The sequence below is a fragment of the Psammomys obesus genome, unplaced genomic scaffold, assembly GCF_907164565.1.
Source record: "Psammomys obesus unplaced genomic scaffold, mPsaObe1.curated_primary_1811, whole genome shotgun sequence".
NCBI lineage: Eukaryota > Metazoa > Chordata > Mammalia > Rodentia > Muridae > Psammomys > Psammomys obesus.
The window spans coordinates 19611338-19632384 of NW_026596039.1; the positions used below are offsets into that span (position 1 = coordinate 19611338).

At 52.8% G+C, this 21047-nt stretch overlaps 1 protein-coding gene across 1 annotated transcript in view; it reads right to left on the reverse strand.

The window, feature by feature from the left end:
• The window catches only part of Loxl1 (lysyl oxidase like 1), a 23527-nt gene extending 2890 nt beyond the window's left edge, over positions 1 to 20637 (reverse strand). The window contains exons 1-5 of the mRNA XM_055622028.1: positions 19156 to 20637; positions 5377 to 5485; positions 2266 to 2403; positions 1682 to 1838; positions 864 to 959 (exon numbers count right to left, since the gene is read on the reverse strand). Coding sequence (XP_055478003.1) covers positions 864 to 959; positions 1682 to 1838; positions 2266 to 2403; positions 5377 to 5485; positions 19156 to 20329 — 1674 coding nt within the window. The 5' untranslated portion in view covers positions 20330 to 20637. The remainder of the gene's footprint in view (positions 1 to 863; positions 960 to 1681; positions 1839 to 2265; positions 2404 to 5376; positions 5486 to 19155) is intronic.
• Between the last annotated feature and the right edge of the window lie 410 nt (positions 20638 to 21047).

A 21047-nucleotide genomic window follows, 5' to 3' on the forward strand; every position in this document is an offset into this window, starting at 1 on the left:
AGATAGATAGATAGATAGATAGATAGATAGATAGATAGATAGATAGACAGACAGACATAAATGTTACTTGAACTCCTAGTGTATTCTTCAAGCTTAAACTATGAACTGTTTATGAGTTAATTTGCCCACTGCCTGGAACTCAGATGGGCCTTCATTAGTCTTTGATGAGTAGCTCATCAGGCATGACTCACACACATACAACCTGTGGAGCAGAGGTCAGGCTGTGCAGCAATGAGTTGCTTCTGTTTTGTGTTTTGAGGGCCATCTCTCCTCTCTCTTCTAAGACAGGATTTCTCCCAGCATCCCTGGCTGTCCTGGAACTCTTCCTGCAGGTGCTTTTATGGAGAAGCTTTAAATAACCCGGGATCAGGCCACAGGGACATGGCCCGACACTGTGTTTTTGGGTATGCCAAGCTAAGCTGTATGTCAGCAGCAGGATTTTCTATTTTTCCCAGTACCAAAGGGAACATGTGATAGGGTAAGCTCATGCCATTCCATGTGGCAAGAGGGGTTCTTGCCGGAAGAAACTCAGCACATGTCCTGAAAGGAGCTGAGAGCCTGACATCCCACACATGGGAGGACTGGCTAACTATCTCTGCGGGTCTTTGTCACTTAGACAGGATGGTGTCATCATCACTTCCCCTGTCACTGCAGCAGGGCTGAAGATTCTTTGGGGTCTTTAGGAACAGAGAAATGATGTCTGCTTGAGAAAGAAACCACCAGAGAGATAACATTGCAGGTGTCAGCCCAGCTGAGCAACTGTGGGTGTAGGGGGCCAGTCAGAGAAGGGAGCATCTTTCAGAGGCAGGAGACAATGAGTGTGGGCATGAAGTTGGCGAGAATGTCCAGGCCGGGAGGCTCACCTTGAGAATGTAGTTCCCAGGCTGCACATCAGTGATATCGATCCACTGGCAGTCAATGTCCGCATTGTATGTGTCGTAGCAGCCTGGACTCAGGCCCTGGGGAAAGGAATGAAAAGTTGCAGCTCAGAAGTTGCATCTCAAAGCCACTCCACGTGCACTCGAGGCAGTCTGGGGTGTTCTGTTTCTGTGCTTCCTCCCTGACCTGGGCCCACATGGACTCAAGCTCTTGCTGAGCCACTGGATGAATGAGCCAAGAAGAAGGTGGAGATGCCATAGGCTGAAGGAGCCTGAAGTGGATGGGGCAGATGCTGCAAGATGCTTGACAGAGATGGCCTGAGGAAGGGATGAAAAGACAGATGGGCATATAGATGTTTTGTGGATGGAAAGATGGATTGGGATAGACCTTTGTCCCTCTTCAGGCAAAAAGGCTTGGTGTTGTCTAGACCGTATGGCTTTGTTTGTTTGTTTGTTTTTTGAGACAGGGCCTCTCTGTGTGGCTATGGCTGTCCTAGAACTCACTCTGTAGACCAGGCTGGCTTTGAACTCAGAGATCTGCCTGCCTCTGCCTCCTGAGTGCCGGGATGAAAGGCATGGGCCCCCACTGCCCAGTGTGTCAATGTTCTTTTATCTCCAAGACAGACACCCCTTGAAATGAGGGAGGAAGGGACTTGTGCAGGGCCCTTTGATGGTCTCAGGACTAGCAAGAAGATCCTCAACCAGAACTAAGTGGGCACCTCCTGGGCAGTTGCCCATTCTTCACTTGGCTGGCCCATTCCCCATCCATATTTCCCCGTATCCACCCTGCCACGCAGTACAACCTGTGTGTGAGAGGTGCACGCATAGCGCTTGAGGTTGCCAAAGTCACAGGTGCTGTCCTCCAGGCAGAAGCTGGCCTTGTGTCCCTCGGCCACTTTCTTGCCTGTGGCTGCATCAAGCAGGTCATAGTGGCTGAACTCATCCATGCTGTGGTAATGTCTGGGGGAGGAGAGAGAAGAAGGCCTAGTCCCCCTGGGGCTTCTCTTCATGTCCCCCTCCTGAGGTGACCCAGGTGATCTGCTATGATAGCTTCCTAGCCACTGAACCCTTCTATTCTGAGTCCCACAGGGTAGCATCTTGGTGCTAGGTTACCTCAGAACACCACCTCCTCAGGCTCCTCATTTCTTTTCTGGACTCTTTCCTGTTCTCTCATGGGCAAAATCCTGTATTTTAGACATGTCCATCCCTTTCCAACACTGATTACGGCCCATCTTTCAACCCAGTTTTGCTGAGGGCCCTTGACCAGCAACACTTCCCTAGGGCAGGAACAAGTACCCACATCTCCCAGAGTGTGAATGGGGAGGGACTCAGGCACTGAGGACCCTGACCCAGGAGAGGAACAAGCAAAGGCCAGTCAGAGTCTTACTGGTGGCAGCTGTGCCACTCCCAGGTGTGTCGTGGACGGTTGGGGAGGAAGTCCGCTGTGCCCTGGTTCTTCACACGCTGGGGGAAGCGCAGCAGCACTCGGAGGTCATAGTCAGTAGCCTCAGGGGCATAAGCTGTGCTGTGGAAACAGGTGAGGGGACTGGAATGGTACCGCAACACCAGCAGTCAGTGCTCTTCAAAGTTCCTGACATTTGACCCTTGCATGACAGTGAGGCCGGGCCTCTTTTCTCCTGACACCACCGGACTGGGCCTCCTCTCCTCTCTGGCCTTCTGTGTGTGATTGGCAGCTGTTAATAGACTCCGATCACAAGCTTCCAGGCAACTCAGCCTGGGACAGTGCCCCCACCACTACCCTGGGAGAGGTTAGGGTCATGTCAAAATCTTGAGAGGATAATTTAACAACAAGCAGTTCTGGGCCTATGAGGACAGCAGAGCTGGCAGCTTGCCTTGAAGTCTGTCCAAATCTCAGAACCCAGTCCAAACCTGGTTGTGGAGTTGTGTGCTTCTAATGCCAGCCCTAGGGAGGCAGAGACAGGGCAATCCTTGGAGCTTGCTGGCCAGCCAGCCTAGACTAACAGATGGCCTCCATGGCAATGAGAGACCCTGTCTCAAAGAAGGTGGGCCACATCCTGGAAGATGACCTGATGGTTATCCTGTGGCCTTCACTTGCACATGAACACACATCACCTACACACACACACACACACACACACACACACACACACACACACACAAATAAGTAAGAATTAGCCCTAACAGCCACACCCAGGAGCTTCTCAACTCTTCCTTCTTCTAGACAGAGTTTAACTGGTGAAAAAAGTGTGCATGTCTTGCATATGTGACCAAAACCCAGGCCTGAGCATCTTGGGCTAAGTCTTCATATTCCTAGTCCCATGGACCCTTCTGCTCCTCTACAGAATGAGTTCGGGCCCCAAAGACCATGAGACTTCTATCTTTCCCCTTCCTTCCATGCTGTTTGCAAGCCCATAGCTCTAGAGCTCATTAGTTAAGCTTCCTAGACCCAATTCAAGTCCTTTTCTCCATGGTTCATGGTTGCTGTACTTAGAAGCACCCTGGTTTGCCTGTGAGCTCCTGCAGTTCTTCCTATGGCTCACCCTGACGTCATGTGCACCCTGGGCTGGTGCAGGTGTGATCAGACCACCTCTCCCTTGATGCTGGCTTCAGGACCAGCAATGTGCACTTTGCCTTCCGGAAGCCTCCTTTCCGTCCATGTATGGCTTTAAATTCCCAGAAGAAGCAGGGAAGAATGAGAAAAGAGGGATATCTTTTCTGAGAGAAGGACACACACACACACACACACACACACACACACACACACACACACACCAGGAAGCCCCGCTGCCGGCTCTCTTTGCAGCTGACTGATGACAGCTGTCCTGGCTGGCCTCATTTGGGGTTGTAAGGCCAGAGGCGAGAGGTGGGGATTAGCTCTCTCTGAGAATATGTCTGGACAGCAGGGGACTCAGACTCCCGTCTGCCAGGACATAAGGCCCTTGGCCCTGTCTGGGGGAGGTTTGGAATCTGTCTGTGTCTGGGTTGAAACAAAACATCCTCCTTGCCTGTTTGGTGAAATCCTGCCCTGCTGTTCGTCTCAGAACATCGTGGGAAACCAGCAGGATCTAGCTTCTAGGCCTAACTTGGCCACAGGCTTGTGGCAAGACTTGAAGCAAATCCTCTGCCTTCTCTGAGTTCAGCCTGCAATGTGAGACCTGGCTCAGGGCTCCAGCCCACACTTGGACTGCTTGTGGAGAATCCTCCCAGTGCAGGGCCCCAGCTCCACAGGCTTTTCTGAGTCTGTAATCCTGTCCCCAGCCTTCTTGGAGGCCACATCCCTGCAAGCCCCTCCTTCTTTGACCTCACTCAGCCTCAGAGCTGTGCATCCTGGCTCTCACTCCACTCCTGCCTGCTTAGCTCTGTCACCACAGCCTAGAATGAGGTCTCCCTCCAGCCTGATGAACAAGTCCCCCCCCCCCCCCCAACTGGGAGCTCAGGGCTGGGCACTTGAGACGCTCCAAAAGGATGTGGTGAGAATTTGGCTTTGATTAAAATGATCTAGACCTGTGCAGGCCACTAGGAGACTGAACCCTTATCACTGAGGAATGTCAGCAGAAATGGTATGTTCTCCTCCCAAGGACAAGGGACAAAGGATAAGGCCTGAAAAGTCAGTTTCGACACTTTGCCCATCTGTGATAATATAAGGAACTTTCACCAGAGTGTGAATCAACTGCTCTACCCATCACTCTGATTAGCAGCATTTTAAAAACAGATGACCTTATGAAAGAAATAATCAATTCAGTTATATGCTGATGAAAGTTCTTTATCTTAACATAAGAGCTTATGGTCAGCTACTCTGAGGAGGACAGGGCTAAAGGTCTAGAAATGAGTAAATGTTGGCATTCCAAATGGTTTCCTAGAGAGTAAAAGCTAAGAGAGTTCATATGTTTAAAAAAAGTTTTTAGAGTGATAATTAAGAGGGAAATGTGCTTTGTGCATCGATATCCAGAGAGCAGCAAATTGATGTCCCCTTTAGCCAGGTCTTTTAGCACAGGGAGAGCGCCCCAAAGGACAGAAGCTGAGCAGAATATTAACTATTGCTAAGCCAGAAATGAGCTCTGCAGGAGCAGGACAATGGTCTCCTCATCTCTGCAGAACACAGCAGCCTGGAACTGAGGCCGCATTGTTACCCACACCTAGCCATTCCCTGCCTCGATCAGACAGGCTGCCTGGGCCTACCTCAAGCCACACCTATCCTCCTCACCCTGCAGCTCTCTGCCCTCCAGGACTTCCCTGATACCCACACTGACCACTGGAAATACAGACTTAGTTTCCTAATGGGGCAGCCCATTCTGCCAGGGCTGGTCTTAAGATTAATGTCACAGTGTAGTAAAGGTCCTTGTAGGTAACGACTGTAGGCTGACGGGAACCCACCCCTTCTCTTTGCTTCCCCCACTTAAGCCAGGTAAGGTGGAGGGCATGGCTCTGAGAGGCTTGGCTATTTTGCCAGGCTCTGGGTGACTCCCTCGGACTATCCCAAGGCCCTCTGCTTTGTGCTTCGTCCCCAGCTCCTTACCTGGCCAGGCACTTCTCCTCTGCCGCACAGCGCAAGGAGTACAGGTGGGCTCGCTGCACATATGTGGAGGCCTGCACATAGTTGGGGTCCGGGACCAAGTCAGGGAGGCCTGGAGAGAGTGGGAGAGGAAGAGCACAGCACTAGGAAGGTTAGTCTGGTTACTGCTGGCCTGTGGGCCATTCTCCCTGGTCAGTGGCTCCTGGGTTTGAGGAGGTCAGCAGCAGTTAACTGCCTCTACAGTTTGATAGTATGGGAGCCACTGACACATCCTAGAAGATTTGGAGTGAGAAAAAGACCCAGAAGGGAAAGGTGTCTGGAAGGTGGAATGGCATGCCATGAGTAAAGGCTTAGAGACAGGACCAAGGAGACCAAGGGATTTCCTGAAGAGCCACTCCCTCTGTCCTCCCTCCCCAGGCCTTTGCACACCAGCCAAGACACCCCTCACACCTCTAAAGCCAGCCTCCTTCAAGGACCACCAGGACAGCCTGGGCTTATGGCCTAGGGTGGGCCCCTGAAGGTTCAGTGACAGAGTAGGTGGGTGTTAACTGGTAGGAGGGGGTGGGCGGGAAGAAAACACTTTCCCTGAGCCAGCAGAAGTCTTAGGCTGCTGGTGCCAGCTGAGCTGCTCCGGATATCTTCTTGGCACCTCCTGCCACTTCTGGTCATCAGACTCTAGACTGACACAGTTGTCCCCTGTGGGCAACCTCTGGCGTCCATCATAAGGGAGGGAAGGCCTGGCTCCCACCCCTGCAGGGTCCAGGGAAAGTCTAAGGCCTGCTCCACCCTTTGGACCACTTGTTCTCTAGGGTCAGAGGCCTCCCCTTTTTGCTTCCACTAGTAAGAGTCCAAGTAAGTTATCAGGAATAAGCAGAAAGCACAGGCAGGTATCGAAGCCATCTCATGATGGACTAAGGACAGGATGAATTTGAGGTTGGGAGTGAGGGTACAGGTGGAGGGTGGGCTGAGGGTGGAGGCTGATCCTCGCCCCACAGCTACCCTATAGGGCAGTGCCTGGGGCTTTTAAAATCTCCCTTCTCTCAGGCCTTGGAGATCTTGTCCGATAAATGATAAAGAGACTGTAAGTCCCTCCTAGTGTCTTAGGCCTCCTCTCTTGGGGAGGGGGAGGGACAAAGGCAGGATTGGTGGGGTCCTTGAGTCATGGAAAGGGGCTTCTAGACCCCTGTCTTCCAATCCTCCCATCAACTTACGGGTCCTGACAAAGAGAAGTCTGGCTTCACAGCCTTTGACAGAGGTATGTGCCTGCATTCACTTCTCTGTCTCTGTCTGTCTGTCTCTCTCTCTCTCTCTCTCTCTCTCTCTCTCACACACACACACACTTACATAATTACACTCTTGACACACACACATACACACAGACTCACACATACACACATACATATACACACAGAGACACACTCACACTTAGATATATTTTTTGGGCCCCTGTGGACCTGCTCTCCCTGGGGCCTGGGCCTCAGGGACAGCTTGGTCCAGGCAGTAAGGATGATCTCACCTACTTGGAATGGAGAAGAAGCTTAGAGTACAGGGTGGGTGAGGATGAGGTGGCTCCTGGCAAATGGGGGACTTCTTGGCTGGCCTAGGCTCTATGACATGAGCCCCCTGGAATGTTTGCAGTAATTTCCCAAGGGACCCTCAGGACCTCAAACCAGCTGGGAGATGGTTCTCACCCACTGGTTCCCAGAAGTTTCTGGAAGAGGGGTAAGGAAGGGAGGAGGGGTCCCCTTTCCCCACCCTCTAGCAGCTTAGCAATAGGTGGGTGTGGCAGCTGGGCTTCAGCCTCATGGGCCCAGTGTTCAGCACCAGACAGTCTGCCGCTCCCACCCCAGGCCCTGTTTCAATAAATACTACACAGATGGCTCCACAGAGCTTTCCTGGCCCGACCCTTCCTCTCTGGGCTGTTTCATGATCTGGCTGTGCAATCCTGGACAGTTAGAAGAGCCAGAGTCCTAGGCTAGGGGCCCTTAGGGCTAGTTACACTGCTCCTGCTTCGTGGTTGAGCTTGACCCTGGCCACAGACTGAACCCAGTGACCACACAAGAAGCCCTGGCTGAGGTTATATAGTGAGCATGGATCCTGGTCACACTTTGACTTGACCATGATCACGCACTGAGCCCTGATCCTGGTCACACATAGAATCTGGATTCTGATCACACACTGAGTCCTGATCCTGGTTACACTGACCTCTGACCAAGTTCACTTACTGAGCTTTAACTCTGATAGCATATTAAGCCTTGATTGTGGTCACATGTAGAACTCTGATCCTATTCACATACTGAGCCCTAATCCTGGTCATATTGAGACCTGACCACTGAGCTCTGATCTATCAACAACTCTGAATCTTAGTATGTTGTCCTTAGTTTCTTTCTCTACATAGTAAACTAAAGCAATGTGCTAAGAGAAAAGACCCTTCAAAAGGAATTGTTTGACATCATCGATCCTCTCTGATGGAGGAGTGGCTTTGGTGTAAGTCCAGGAGCTGGGGGAGGAGGTATCTGAGAGTACATGGAGAGACGAGGGACAGGCTGCTGGCCAGTCTGAGCACTGGTCCTCAGCTCTTGATTTGGGAAGCCTTTCCTGATAAGCACTGACATCCTGGACGCACACATTCCACTCCCCCCTCACTGCCCTCGAGGATTTCTCTGCAGTTGGACTTCCTCATATTCCTCTGTGGGGTCCTTCTGCTCAGGCCGGGGCTCTCTGAGGGCAGGTCCTACCTCTGTGTCATCACTAGCGAGCCGTATCCTCTGCTTCTTTAACAGCTGGTGACCTAATACATGGCTGTCCACATCTATAAGTGTGTATGTACGTACCTCTTTAAGACCACGGGGCACACTATACCTTTGGAAGTGTAAGGAAGCACATCTAGAGAGGGCAACGAACATTTTTATATTCACACAGTGAGTCGAGGAAGTCTTGGGGGATCTCAAGTTTCAGCTCCCTCCTGTCATTTTTCTTTTCATAAAAATAAATTTCTGAGCTGAAACCATGGCTCAGCAGTTTAGAGCAATTGTTCTTGTAGAAGATCAGGGTTCAATTCCTAGCACCCTAGGAAGTGAAGTGGCCCAATTTTAACTCTAGTTTCAGGGGATCTGAAACTATCTCTGGCCTCCATAGGAACTAGGCATGTAAATGGTACACAAAACACTCATACAAATCAAATAAATAAATAAAATCGAACTTCTGTTTGAAGTATGCTCTACACAGAGAGACACAGATTTTCTGTGCAGTTTGGCAAGGTTCTGACAAATGTACGATGTTATTCACCACCACAACAGAGCCAGAGCTAGGGAAATGTCCCCAGCTGTGGCACATGCTGATAGGGCTCTGAATCGCTGTAGGTTGTTTTCTTGTTGTTGTTTTGTTTTTGTTTTTGTTGTTTTAGTAGGTACATGAATCACTGCTGTCATGATTAGCATTGTCTTTGATTCTGACCTCTATCAGCATCTTGGTGACTCAGCTAACTCCTCCCACCCAACTGTGCCCCAGCCTATCCTGCCCTGGCTGTCCTGGAAGTTCAGCCTGGTCTTCCACCTCAGCCTCAGGACCCCCTGCTGAGGATCCAGGGCACTCAGGTTCCTCCTCCCTTAGCTGGTATGTTTTTCCAGGAAGGAACAAGGCCTCCTTCTCTGGGCTTGATCCCAGGGGACATTCAGTCAGCAGCTAGGCTCTCATTCCCTTTGTATGGGGAAAGATTGCATGATGAAGGGAGATGAAGGAAGCATTGCGTGGAGGTTGGCAGGCGTAGGTCTAGGGGAGTCTGTCTGGCTGCTGTCGGCTGGTGGAGCACAGGCAGGGTGGTCAATGTGGAATGAAGTCCGGGTATCATCAGTGTGGTCACCCTTGTTCCAAAATGGGCCAAATTTAGGGGCACCATCAGTTATAAGGTGTAATTCTGAGGTGGGGTGGGGGTTGGGAAATATCTTCCAACAAACATGGAGCCTGTCACTCGACCCTCAGGCCTGGACCTGGAGACTAAAATCATGGGTTCTGGTAAGAGCTTTTCGTGATGTTTTTGTAACTATGAAGAATAGGATAAACTTCATGTTTGATTAGTTCAGCTAAAACTGGTCTACCGTCTGCGTACTTCTCTCATTTTTCCCTTCAGCCCTCACCTCCAGTCCTGTTAGGTGACTGCACATCTATACAGACTCAGCAGTTCATGTCAGATGGGTCTGTGATTTAAAAACAAATGAGAGGCAGGCGTGCAGGCTTTAATCCCACCACTTGGGAGGCAGAGACAGGCTGATCTCTGAGTTCTAGGCCAGCCTAGTCTACAAATCAAGTTCTGGGACAGCAGCCACACAGAGAAACCCAGTCCCACCCAATCTCAAAAGAAGAAGAAGGAAGAGGAGGAGGAGGAGAACCCTGAACCATAAATGAGGGGACTGGAAAGATGGGCCACTAGTTGCTCTTACAGAGGACCCAGCTTCAGTTCCCAGCACCCACAAGGCAGCTCAAAACCATTTGTAACTCCAGAGCCAAGGAATTTGATGCCCTCTTCTGATGTCTTTGGGGATCAGGCATGAATATGGTGCACGTACATACATGTAGATAAAACATTCATATATATAAAACCATAAATGATAGTCCTACAGGACCTGACTGTGTCTTCATTTATTTTTCAGTCACTGCAAACCTTCAGGACATTTTGCATGGCTTGGCACTGCTAAAGAGGAGTCTGCAGAGTCGCCTCCCCAGCATCCCATCTGACAGTCTCCTGGGAGTGAGTGGCCTCTGAGCACTGTTCCACACACCTGACTTGACATGCGCTTAGGCTTGCTGAGCACACATAACCAGATCCCCTTTGAACCCACAGGGGACAAGCAGCCCTGCTCAGCTTCCTCCCTCATCACTGTCACAGGTTGAAAGTGGGTTAGAGCCCAAAGGCTGTGTGGACTTTACTCCACTGTCCCCTCTGAAGGGCCTGGGTCCTATCACTGTGCTGCCTGGGCTCTGCCCTCCTGTCGTAGACTTGGATGTGGTCCTCTCCAGGACTCTATCTGCACTGATCCCCGCATCTCCACGGCTTGGAGCCCTGTGCCAAGCCCCTGAGTTCATTCTTCCCTAGGAAGGTTGTGCTGTCCATAGCCTGGGCCAGTATACTGGGAACACTGAATCAGAGGACATCAAAGACCCTTGGGATGACTAAAGCTAGGGCTCAGCTAGAGAGGGCCTGAGTGTGAGTGAACCAGGTCCCAAGCCATTTTGTAGGCAGGCAAAGAGTCTCCTGCCACACCGGGCTCCTGGGCCACTGTAGTGAAGATGCAGCCCAGGAAAAGGCCAAACATTGCATCTCAGCTCTGTCCTCAGGCAGTTCTCTGTGGCAGTCAGGACTCCATGCAAAGACCAGCCACACTGACTCTTGCAACCAATGGCCTCAGCACAAGCCCACCCTGTCCTCTCCTGCCCTAAGCTAGGTCTAATACTGCTGGGCCCTTCCCATGATGGCCTCTGTGGACATGAGGACAATGATCATGAGCATCTTCCTGAGCACAGTCCAAGTGGGTTCTTCTGGTGGGCAAGACTCCAGAAGTCAGCTCATTACTGTTGCTCTCCCCACTCTTTGGGCTCATTCCCCTATCTGAGGCGCAGTTTCCCTGTCTAAAGATGCAGGAAAGGCTAACTGGCTCCTGAGCACAGGTTGGGTGGATCCATAAACACTTGGAGATAAAAATACTTTTTTTTTTTTTTTTCCAGAGCTACTCAATCCATTTTCTAGCCTTGGGCAAGAGCCTGAGCCCTCTCATGACCTCAGCAGCCTATGCTTCAACAGTCAGGAAATTATCCCACAGGCTGACCCAAATCCTTCCTGCCTCATTAGAGATCTGTTCCCTCCTGCCCAGCACGAGCATTTGCACGTGTCTACACCTCACCTGTTTTCCTCTCACTCTGCAGGTTCTGTGGGTTCTGTAGCCCTCCCCTGGCATCTGTGTCCCCTAAGCCCCTGCTGCTGGGGCACTCGAAGGATGGCAGTGGAATTCAACAAAGCCCTAATCTCTTGAGCCCAGGACTGGAGGATAAACACAGTCCAGCAGAAACCCATCACTCGGTTGTGAAATATGTGCTGAGCGGGATGTTTTGGCAAATGAACACAGCCAGACTCCAGAAGAGCCCCTAGGTGAGGAAAGCAGAAAGCTCTGCCCAGCTTGGACTTGAATAGAGATGAGCCGGAGTGGGGCAGAGCTGGCAGCTCCCAAACCCAGGAAATTATTAGCTAATAATTGGAACATTAAGTTGTCAGCACTGGCCCAGAGGTACTCCACCTGTTCTTGCTAGCTCCCAGGCAAGCTTGCTGAAGAAGCCACTCTGCCCCGTGGTGAAGGGGCAATTCCAGACTGGGAAAGGGGGCTATTATGGCTACAGAGGCAGGTCTAGGACCTTTAGTGGCTCTCATAAAGACTGGACATTTCAGGGTGGCATCAAAGGCCTTCTGTGGTCTGTCCTTACCCTGCCACTCTGGCTCTCTGAAGTACAAGCATCAGCAAGCAGCTCCATAGCAGAGCAGCCTGACCTCTCCACCTCTAAGCTCCGAGCTCACTGCGCCTTCTGCGCATGAACACTTCCCGCATGCTCATGGCTGATTCTGCCCATGCACATTCTCGTGGTTGATGCGGCCACACCATCATGAGCCCCCAGAGCCCACCTGTCAAGCCTGACTTCCTCTTACGGCACTCGTATCCCCACCTAACTTCCCAGCTGCGGCCATTAGGCTCCTGCAGTGGCTCCCAAAACACAGAAACTTCACAGCGGCCCCAAAATTCTCTGTAGTCTGAACTCTGCTAATCGTTCTGCCCACTCTCCTGTCCCATCTCTATTTCCACTTTACTCGACCTAAGCACACTGGAGCACACTTGGGAACTCCTGTCTTCAGGTCTCTGCACTGGGCAATCCCCATGTCTGTAATGCTCTTCCTGCAGATGGCTGAATGGCTCACTCACATGCCCCCTTAAGTCATGGTTCAGATGTCACTTTCTTGAGGCTTGCACTGGTCACCTCTTGTGAACTGTCCCCTTCCCCTTACTCCTGATTTCCTTAGCTACCTCTCTGTTATCCACAGCATTGCTTTACCTATGAATTATGTATGTAGATGACACCAGAAGGTTCAAAAAGGCAAACATTTCATGTTCCTTTTCACTAACACCCAGTTGTAAGTGCTTAGCACACAGCAAGGTGCTAACACGTACCCTTCAGATGACTATCCTTCCTCAAGAGGTGTTATCCGCAATCCTTGACTGGACAGGAGCTCCCAGGAGCAGTCGGGTTTATGGGCACTGTCATGTTTTGCCTGCCCTGAGCTGCCAGCCTGGGTAGGAAGCTGGGAGATGGACAGCGTAAGCCAGGCGTCTGAGTTCTTACTGGCTGGCTGAGAGTTAGAGAGGACAGGAGAGAGTCCAGGGCATGTCAGCCTACCTGCCCGGGTGCTCAGTGTTTAAGTGTGTGAACACCTGCATCTATAGAGACCTGAGACCGCCCGCCTATGTCAGCCTCTCTTCATTGCTAAGCAAAGCTGGTCTTAGCTCCCTAAACCCTTTTACTGTGGCCCTGGGAAACATGGTTCCGGCTGGCCCGTGGGCCTAACCAGTGGGCTGTCTCCCAAGGTTTGACACTCTGACAGAACTGGCCCTCAGGAGCTCTCCTTTCTTCCAGCATTCTGACATTCCCCCCACTTCCTGCAGAATAGTTAGATGCCTGGTTTCTAGGGGCCTATCACAAGGGGGAGGGGCAAGGGACCCAGGCCCAGCCAGAGAATCCTGACCTCACATAAAAGGCCCTAGGTCCAGCTGCAGTGGGGAGGAGGCAGTTGGGTCAGGCCATGGGTGGGAACAAGGCCCAGCCTCCACCCCACCCCCGCTGCTCCACAGGAATGCACCGGGCACAGGAATTGGAAGCAGGTGGGGCTGCCTGGCTGGACTTCTGGCAGCCTCCTGTTCCCTTCCTCTTCTGCTTGTTCTAGCCACCGCCTGGGGAGTTTTCCATGTGTTCTTGGCTTGGAAAAGAAGTGGGGTGGACTTCGGCGGGGTGCTCCTAGGGAGAGGTGCCCCTTGTGAGACTAGAAGACTACAAAGATAGCCCCAGGGGCATCAGGAGAAAGGAAAAAGGACAGAACTCTCCCTGCTGCCAGCAAAGGCACCAACAACCCTCCCTCCCCCAACTTCCAGATTTGCTACCAAGCCCAACAGCTTGGGGGAGGGAACAGTGTCTGGAACCTCAAGGCAAAAGCAAAACAAAAAACAACAACAACAAAACAATGACGTCCCCCCTGCCCCCCGGAGGTTCAGGCAAAAGAGTCACTGAACCCTGAGTCAGACATCACTGAACAGCGTAGAAGAGTGAGGGTGGGGCAGGGCGGGCTTAGAACCTTTCCAGCTTGGCCGCCTGTAACTCTGTGGCCCCGGCTTCCCAGCGTCAGTCTTCTCTTGTATAAAGTGGGTGACAGTGCTATTCCAGACGGTAAATGAGAAACTGGGAAGAAAGTGCTGGTAGAGCAAAACATTTATAAGCCGTGGCAGCTACCGGCAGACGTCTGTTTAAACGAGGGAGGGCTCCACAGAGACAGTCAGGTTGAGGGCAGGGGAGCGGAGGCCCTGTGAGAGGATGGTGAGCCAGGAGACAGGAAGTCTGCCTGGAAGGAAGCTGCTGAGAACTGTGCTTGTTCCCTCGGAACAACCTCTCTTGCTGCCACGCACCTGTGTGACCCTCTACAACTTTCTCAGCCTGGAGACTCCATTGCTCACTGAAGGAGCAACTGAGACGTCACAGAAAGAAGAGGGACTTCTGAGCTGTGCTTCTGACTTTAGGCATGTCATCGAACCCCTCTGGGCCTCAGTTTCCTCACCTACAGAGGCGCCATCTTATACAGAAATTATAAGGACCAAGTGTCTTTAATGGCGACGCTCTAAGAGTATGAGGGACTTGGCAAGTACTACGACGACAGGGCTGTATTGTCACAACCTAAACAGCCATTGAGTGATTGAATACCTGAACAAATGAATGAGAAAATAAATGAAGTGTTCATGATATGCAATAAGTACAGAAAAAATTTAATGCATAGCTGTGAGCACACAGTGAGTTCACATGGACTCAAGTCCTGGCTTCACTATCAAAAGTGTAGCTGGAGTTGGCTACTTTGTGGGTTCTTTCTTCTACCCTTTCAACTCCCTAACACTAGATAAGAGAGAAAAAAAGGATAGAGAGGAAAGAGATCCCTGAATAAAGTCAGGGGTCAGAAAGGGGGCAACATTATCATTGGACTTCTTCCTGCTGGTTAGGGGGGCGGCAAATTCCCTGGGGAAAGTTTGATCTTCACTGTCAGGATGTCAAATTTCTTCTTCCTGTTCCTTCTTTGTACATGACTACTTAACATACAATGTCCATCAACAACCAAACATCCAACCAACCAACAATCACTGATCCCACCTATTGGGGCTCTAGTATTTATATAGCCTCTGGAAAATTCCCAGAATTCCAAATGTCACACAATCGCAGAAACCATCTGCATCTGGAAAAACCACGCCTCTGCTAGAAAACGAAGCAAATCATAATCAGCTGCTTCGAAGCAGACCCCATATTCCCAACACCTGGGATTAAAACAAAAACAAATTCTTACAATATTTCTGTTTCGTAAAGAAGCCAAAGTTCCAGAATTCTCACTACACAAAAGTCAGCGAGTGCGCCCTTCATCCTATGAAATGGGACAGTTAACAGCACCTGCCTGAGACCTGAGGACTGAAGGAGATAAAGTGTGAAGTCACTCTCACTTGTGAATACAGAGGGAGGCTCAGCTGGCAGAGAGGCAGATCTTGGTAGAAAGCTGGTGAATGGTGTCCCTGAGCCATCTTACTAGACTCCCCTTCTCATCTTCCTAGTGCCTGTGACCTGTGTCACTTATGGAAACAAATGTAACCAAGAAATCCCATATGTAGGTCACGAGGCCCAGAAGGTGCACAAAGTTCGGCAAGCTGCTACTTCATCCCTGCCTTAAGGCTCTGGTTCAGAAAGCTTGCTGGGTGGAGGCCTTTGCCTCTCTGCCTCTACTCAAAGCGTTGTGGAGGAGAGCACAGGACCTGGAGGGTAAACAGAGAATCAGGCTCAGATAAGTGAGGTGTATAGCTGCTAGGGGTGAGGGCAGGAAAGCAGGGCTGCTCCCAGGGACTGAGGGCCTCTGCAGGGCCTCAGGCTGGTTAGAGATGGTACTGCTCTAGAAATGCTCTTAGGCGTTAGGGGTACTCGTGGTTCCTGAAGCAGCACAGTGGTGGCTGTGAATGCCTAAGAAAGGAGGAGGAAAGGAAGGGAAAATAAAGGAAGAACCTTAGATTCTGAGGTGCCAGGCGGAAGAGTCAAGGCCCAATTGGCCTTGTCAAGACAGGGATAGATGACACATGCAGGCAAGACTGACACAGCCACCAGGGATCACAGCCATCTTTGTGACCTGATCCAGATTTGGTTGTCTGGGCCCATGAGCCAGGTGAAAGTAGAAAGGGAGGCCCTGGGAGAAAAACTGAGGTCTTCTGGGGCTGAGGACATATCAGCATTGAGACCATCATGCCAAAAAATATGAGGCTGTGGTGAGCAGGAGCTGGAGAAAGGATGCCGGGAGAGGGGGGTCTGGCAGCGGCCTCAAGGATAGGTGACATGGGGGTTGGCACAGGGGCTTGGATCTAGCAGCCCTGGGAGGCAGCCAGTCACTACTCAGACTCCTCTGAGTGGATGTGCTGTAAGAGAAGAATGAGGGACGTGAGCCTCTCTGGGTCTCTGTAAACACTCCTTTACCTTTGTGACCCGTTCCACAGTTAGAGGCAACCACACTGCAGAAGCCCTGGGCAGCCCAGCACCCATCATTACAAGAAAGAGGAAAACTGAGCTCAGGAACGGGGGGTGTGGGCGGTGCTCACATGTGTTTGGAGTTGTAAGGACAGATGCACACCCACACACAAGTACAAGCTGCCAGCACTGGGCCTCAGACCCCTGGGTATGTGGCCAGCAGGGATGAGGTCAGCCTCAGAGAATCCGCCCAGGCTCCCACACCAGGCCTGGGGGGCTGATCTCAAGTACAAAGCGCAGACCTCACTGGGCTGGGGTTTTTCCATGGTCCTAGCCTAGCAGGGTGGAGAAGAAGGAACTAATAGAAGGAGAGTCTAGTGCCCCTTCTCTGCTTCTCTACCCCAACTCCATCCCCAGCCCCTACCTTTTCCATTATCAAGAGAGAGGAAACTTAGAAAATGCTGGTTGCCATCTCCTGTTCGATGCTTGGCCACTTCATTCTCTGAGAAGTCCTTGTTCCCCTCCCCAATCTGATTCACTCCCAACTCCAGCGATTTGTTTGTTTGTTTGTTTCGTTTTGTTTTGAGACAGGGCTTCTCTTGTTTGGCCCTGGCTGCCTTAGACCTATTTCTGTAGACCAGGTTGGCCTCGAACTCATAAAGATCTGCCTGCCTCTGTCCCCCAAGTGCTGAGATTAAAGGTGCTTGTTGCTACCACCACCTGGCCCAGCTCCTTTGATTTTTGAAGTTGAATCCAGAACCCCACTCAGGGATGAACTGTGGATATAACAGAGGGGGCATTCTCCTAAGCTGAGGGAGACCCTCCTTTATACCTCCACGGCCCTTGTTTCCAATACTGACCTAATCACAGCACCAAAGTGTCCTTTCTGCTATGCTTCTCTCAGGGCACAGCCTAAATCTGATGCATGCCAAACTGGCCACTGGGGTACCAAGAATACTGCCGTCAGGGGAGAAGCATATTTGATCCAAAATGTACTATGGGGCTCAGGGGCAGTAGCCATAGCCTGCTGACATCAAACAGGCCACTCCAGACGTGGACCTTGCCCTATTCTATCCTCCTCTGGACCAAAGGACTTCCTTGAAAATTCACAGGCCACAGAGGGGCCCTAAAAAACCCACTGGCTCAAGGCCCAGATGTGCATTCCCTGGCCTGTCTCTTCCAGCCTTGTGGCATTTGAGGTCTTGTTTTTTTGTTTTTTGTTTTTTTTTTTTCCCCCTCAGCCCAGAGGTAGGGGGTAGGGCCCTCCTGGCTGCGTTTCGGCGAGCTGAGGTCTTGCATTCTAAGAAAAATTAGCCACAAAAGTCAAGTGCTTGACAGGTAAAACACCATCCTTCTCCCAGGAGCTCCCAAGGCAAGTCAGAACAAAGCCATACTAGCCGGCTGTAGGCTGGTGACAGGGCTCAATGGAGGTGTTTGGCATTGCATTGCAGACATCCCCCCATTCTGATTCACCCCCAGGGGGTTCAAAGTGGGATTCAGAGTTAGACCGGAGGCTGCGCAGTGGGTGTGACGCAGGAGGTGCCTCCCCGCCCTCCAGACTCTCCTTCCTCCAGCCTTCAGCTCCAGGAGTCCCCAAGCAGCTGCCCTTCCATCAGGCCATTCTGGCTGCAGACAACGTTAGCCAATGCTGCTGGACACTGAGGAGCCAAGGCTGGGCTGGCACATCTTCACCTGACAGCCCTGCTATAGGAACCCCGGTATAGAGAAGAGAATGGTGGGCGGAGCAGGGCCACAGAGTACTGTGTGTGTGAGAACTCAGTGAAAACCTTGACCAGAAAGCAGACAGCCCTGTATGCAGAACATCAGCAAGGGGATTCTAGGACAGCCGAGGATGGGCTGACGGCCATCCAGCACTGGCCAGACACAACAGTTGGCCCTTGTCACAGTAACAGCACATGTGGAAGCTGCCCATCTGGCAGAGGAAGGCTGCTCCACCCTGACCCTTGTGTGCAGATGACCTGGCCTTCCCAAGAATAGGTCGCGTCTTCATCCCTGGGGAGAGCCAGAGGGTGGCCTCTCTCCAGACATTTCCTGGGACTCTCCCTCAGAGCCAAGATGAAAGTGAGGCAGTGGAGCACTGGCCTGGGCTATGTTTTAGGGAGCATCATAAAGCACAGTATCCAAGATAGTGATATTTAATACGATATTTTCAAAAAGCAAAAATAATACAGAAAATCTGCAATGAACAGATATCCCCATTTCAAATCAAGGACTCAATATGTTTGTTTGTTTGTTTGTTTTTCAGTTTGCCTTGGGTTGTGGAAACATTACTGAGCCTACTTAAAATATGGACATATCTGTTCATAACAGATTTTTAATACACTGGAACATTACTTATCTCCATCACTCAGGTTTTTAGCTCTCAGTTGACTTTCACGTCCTGGCCAGTGGGCTCTGGCATTCCAGCTTTGTGGCTCCCTGCAAATCATGTCTGCTCAAGCGCTCCTCTCTCACCTCCCACTTACCTCACCAAGGGCTGGCTAGCTCACAGGGGTCCCGGCACGAGGATACCGCTGTGCCTCCAGAAGCATCATTAAGGCCACTTGACCCTGAAGGTCCAAGGTTCCCATGACCCTTGCCCCACTCACTGTATGCATGGGCATACAGTAATTTCTAAGAGTGGAGGAGATTCCTTGACTAGAAGAGGGAGAAGTGAAGAGAAGGGCTTTCCCCGCTTGTCCCTAGATGACCCCAGCCAGATCTGGAGAGTACTTATCCTTAAAACATGGGCTAGTCCTTCCACGATTACCCCTAGGCCAGACTCAGAATGCAGACCTGCCAGGTAGGCCTTTGTCTCTGATAGATATGGGTGGATTCAGGGAAGGCTGGGAGGAGAGGCCCATGTGGGCTGTTGGCTACACGGGTCCTTGCTCAGCCACGGGAGGCTTTTGGTAAGAGGAAGGGGTCCGCACCCCTGTCGCTGCACTCTCCAGTGGCCAGAGCGTCCAGCTACGGCGCCCGGTGGAAGGTACTCACCGCGACCGTTCTGGTTGGGTCGGTACACACTACCCACGCTGAGACGGCCCTGCTGGGCGCCGTTCCGCTCCCCACCCGACGAGGGCGCATCAGAGTTGCGCACTGGCAGGTAAGGCGGCTCCAGCACGCGGAATGGGGGCTGCGGCTCCACTGCACGCGGAGGCGCGTAGGCCTCGGGCGGCACATTGGCTGCATAGGGCGGGTACCAGCCGAGGCGGGGATCGCCAGCGTAGGTGCCACCGGCCCCGGTGGAGGCCTGCGCCACGTCGGTGCTGGGATCAGGGTAGGCCTGCTCGAAGCCTGGCGTGCCTTCATTGTACAGGCTGTGCGAGTAGCGACGGTCGAGGCCGTCGGAGGGCTGGGGTTGGGGCTGCGGCTGCGGCACGTAGGGCCTCTCCGGGGCCGGGTAGAAGCCCTGAGCCGGGTACTCGGGCTGCTCCTCGCCGCCACCGCCGTACTCCTCGTAGCGTGGCCGGGGCTGGAAAGGATAGATGACCCCGGCCGAAGCTACAGCAGCTGCCCCCGCAGCCACGCCGCCGCCCGCGCCGCGGTAGTACACGTAGCCCTGGTCGTAGGTCCGCGACGCGGGGTCGTAGTTCTCGTACTGGCTCACGAAGGGCCCCTGAGGGTAGGGGAACTGCTGCGGGTAGGAGGCTGGCTGGCGGTAGGTGGTGGCGAAGGCCGAGGCCGAGGCCGAGACCGAGGAGGAGGCGGAGCCCCCGTGCCGTTGCTGGGAGACGGAGGTGCGGGCCCGAGCCATGCCCGTACTGTCCCCGACGGCCACCTCTCTCCAGTTGTCAGGCACCTGGCCGAAGCCGAATGGGTGCCGCGTTTGGCCGCGCACAGTGTCCGAACCCACGCGCCCGGGCAGGGGCAGGGACGGCGCCTGCCGACGCCGCGGTCCCCCCGAGCTGCGCCGCTGCGACGTTTGGGGCGCGCCGGCCAGCAGCACCCTGGAGCTACTCTCCCCTCGCTGCGGGCCCGCGGGCACGTACTCAGAGCCCGAGTTGAGCAGGCTGTACACCTGCCCGTTGTTCTCCCACTGGATCAGCTGCCGCCAGCGTCCTGGGTCTGAGCCCTGTCCTGGCTGCGGCTGCTGCCCGGACACCAGGACGCACAGGCAGGCGCCCCACACCAGGCTCCCCAGCTGGCTGCCGGCTCCGGCCAGAGCCATCGTGGCTCTTCTGCAGAGGCCGGGTGGGCAGAGAGGCTCTCAGGAGTGGACCCCGATGCGTGCTTCTTTTTCCACGGCCTCGAGGACAGGAAGGCTTCTCGCCTGCCCAAGCCCTAGCTTTGTCCATCCTGGCCTTGTCCCGAGCGGGACGGCTCCTCCGATGACAGCATTTCGAGGCCAAGGGGTCAGGGCAGGGCAGGGGCGGTGCCCAGGGCTCTACGAGGCTTTCCGCAGGGCACGGGACGGGCAGGACCTCCTGGGGCCCTTACATGGCCAGCCCCACACTGGCTGGCTGCACGCTAGGCTGGCGCTTTCCCACTCTGAATGAATAAGCAACAGGCTGGAAGTGTCTGGAGGTTGCCGAAACCTGGTCTGCCTGCCGGGGCCTCCTCCGCGGGGCCCTATGGCCCGCCGGGTTTTAGCTATGTGGCCTGTCCCACAGAGCAGTGCTCCCTTAGTCCTAGTAGCTTCCAGCCAAGCCATAGACCTGCCTCTCAGGAAGGGAATGAAGCAGGGAATAAGAGGGAACCCCTGGCGAAGCCTGGTAAGTGGGGTTTCAGGCAAGCACAGTAGGATTAAGATGTGGGCACTGCCCTACTGGGTCCATTCATGTCTGGATACAGTTTTCCTGAATTTCACTTTCCTCGTTGACCTCACCCCTTCCTAGGGCTCTTGGGGTACCTTCTCCCTTCTCCAAACAGACATCTTCTCCGGAGAG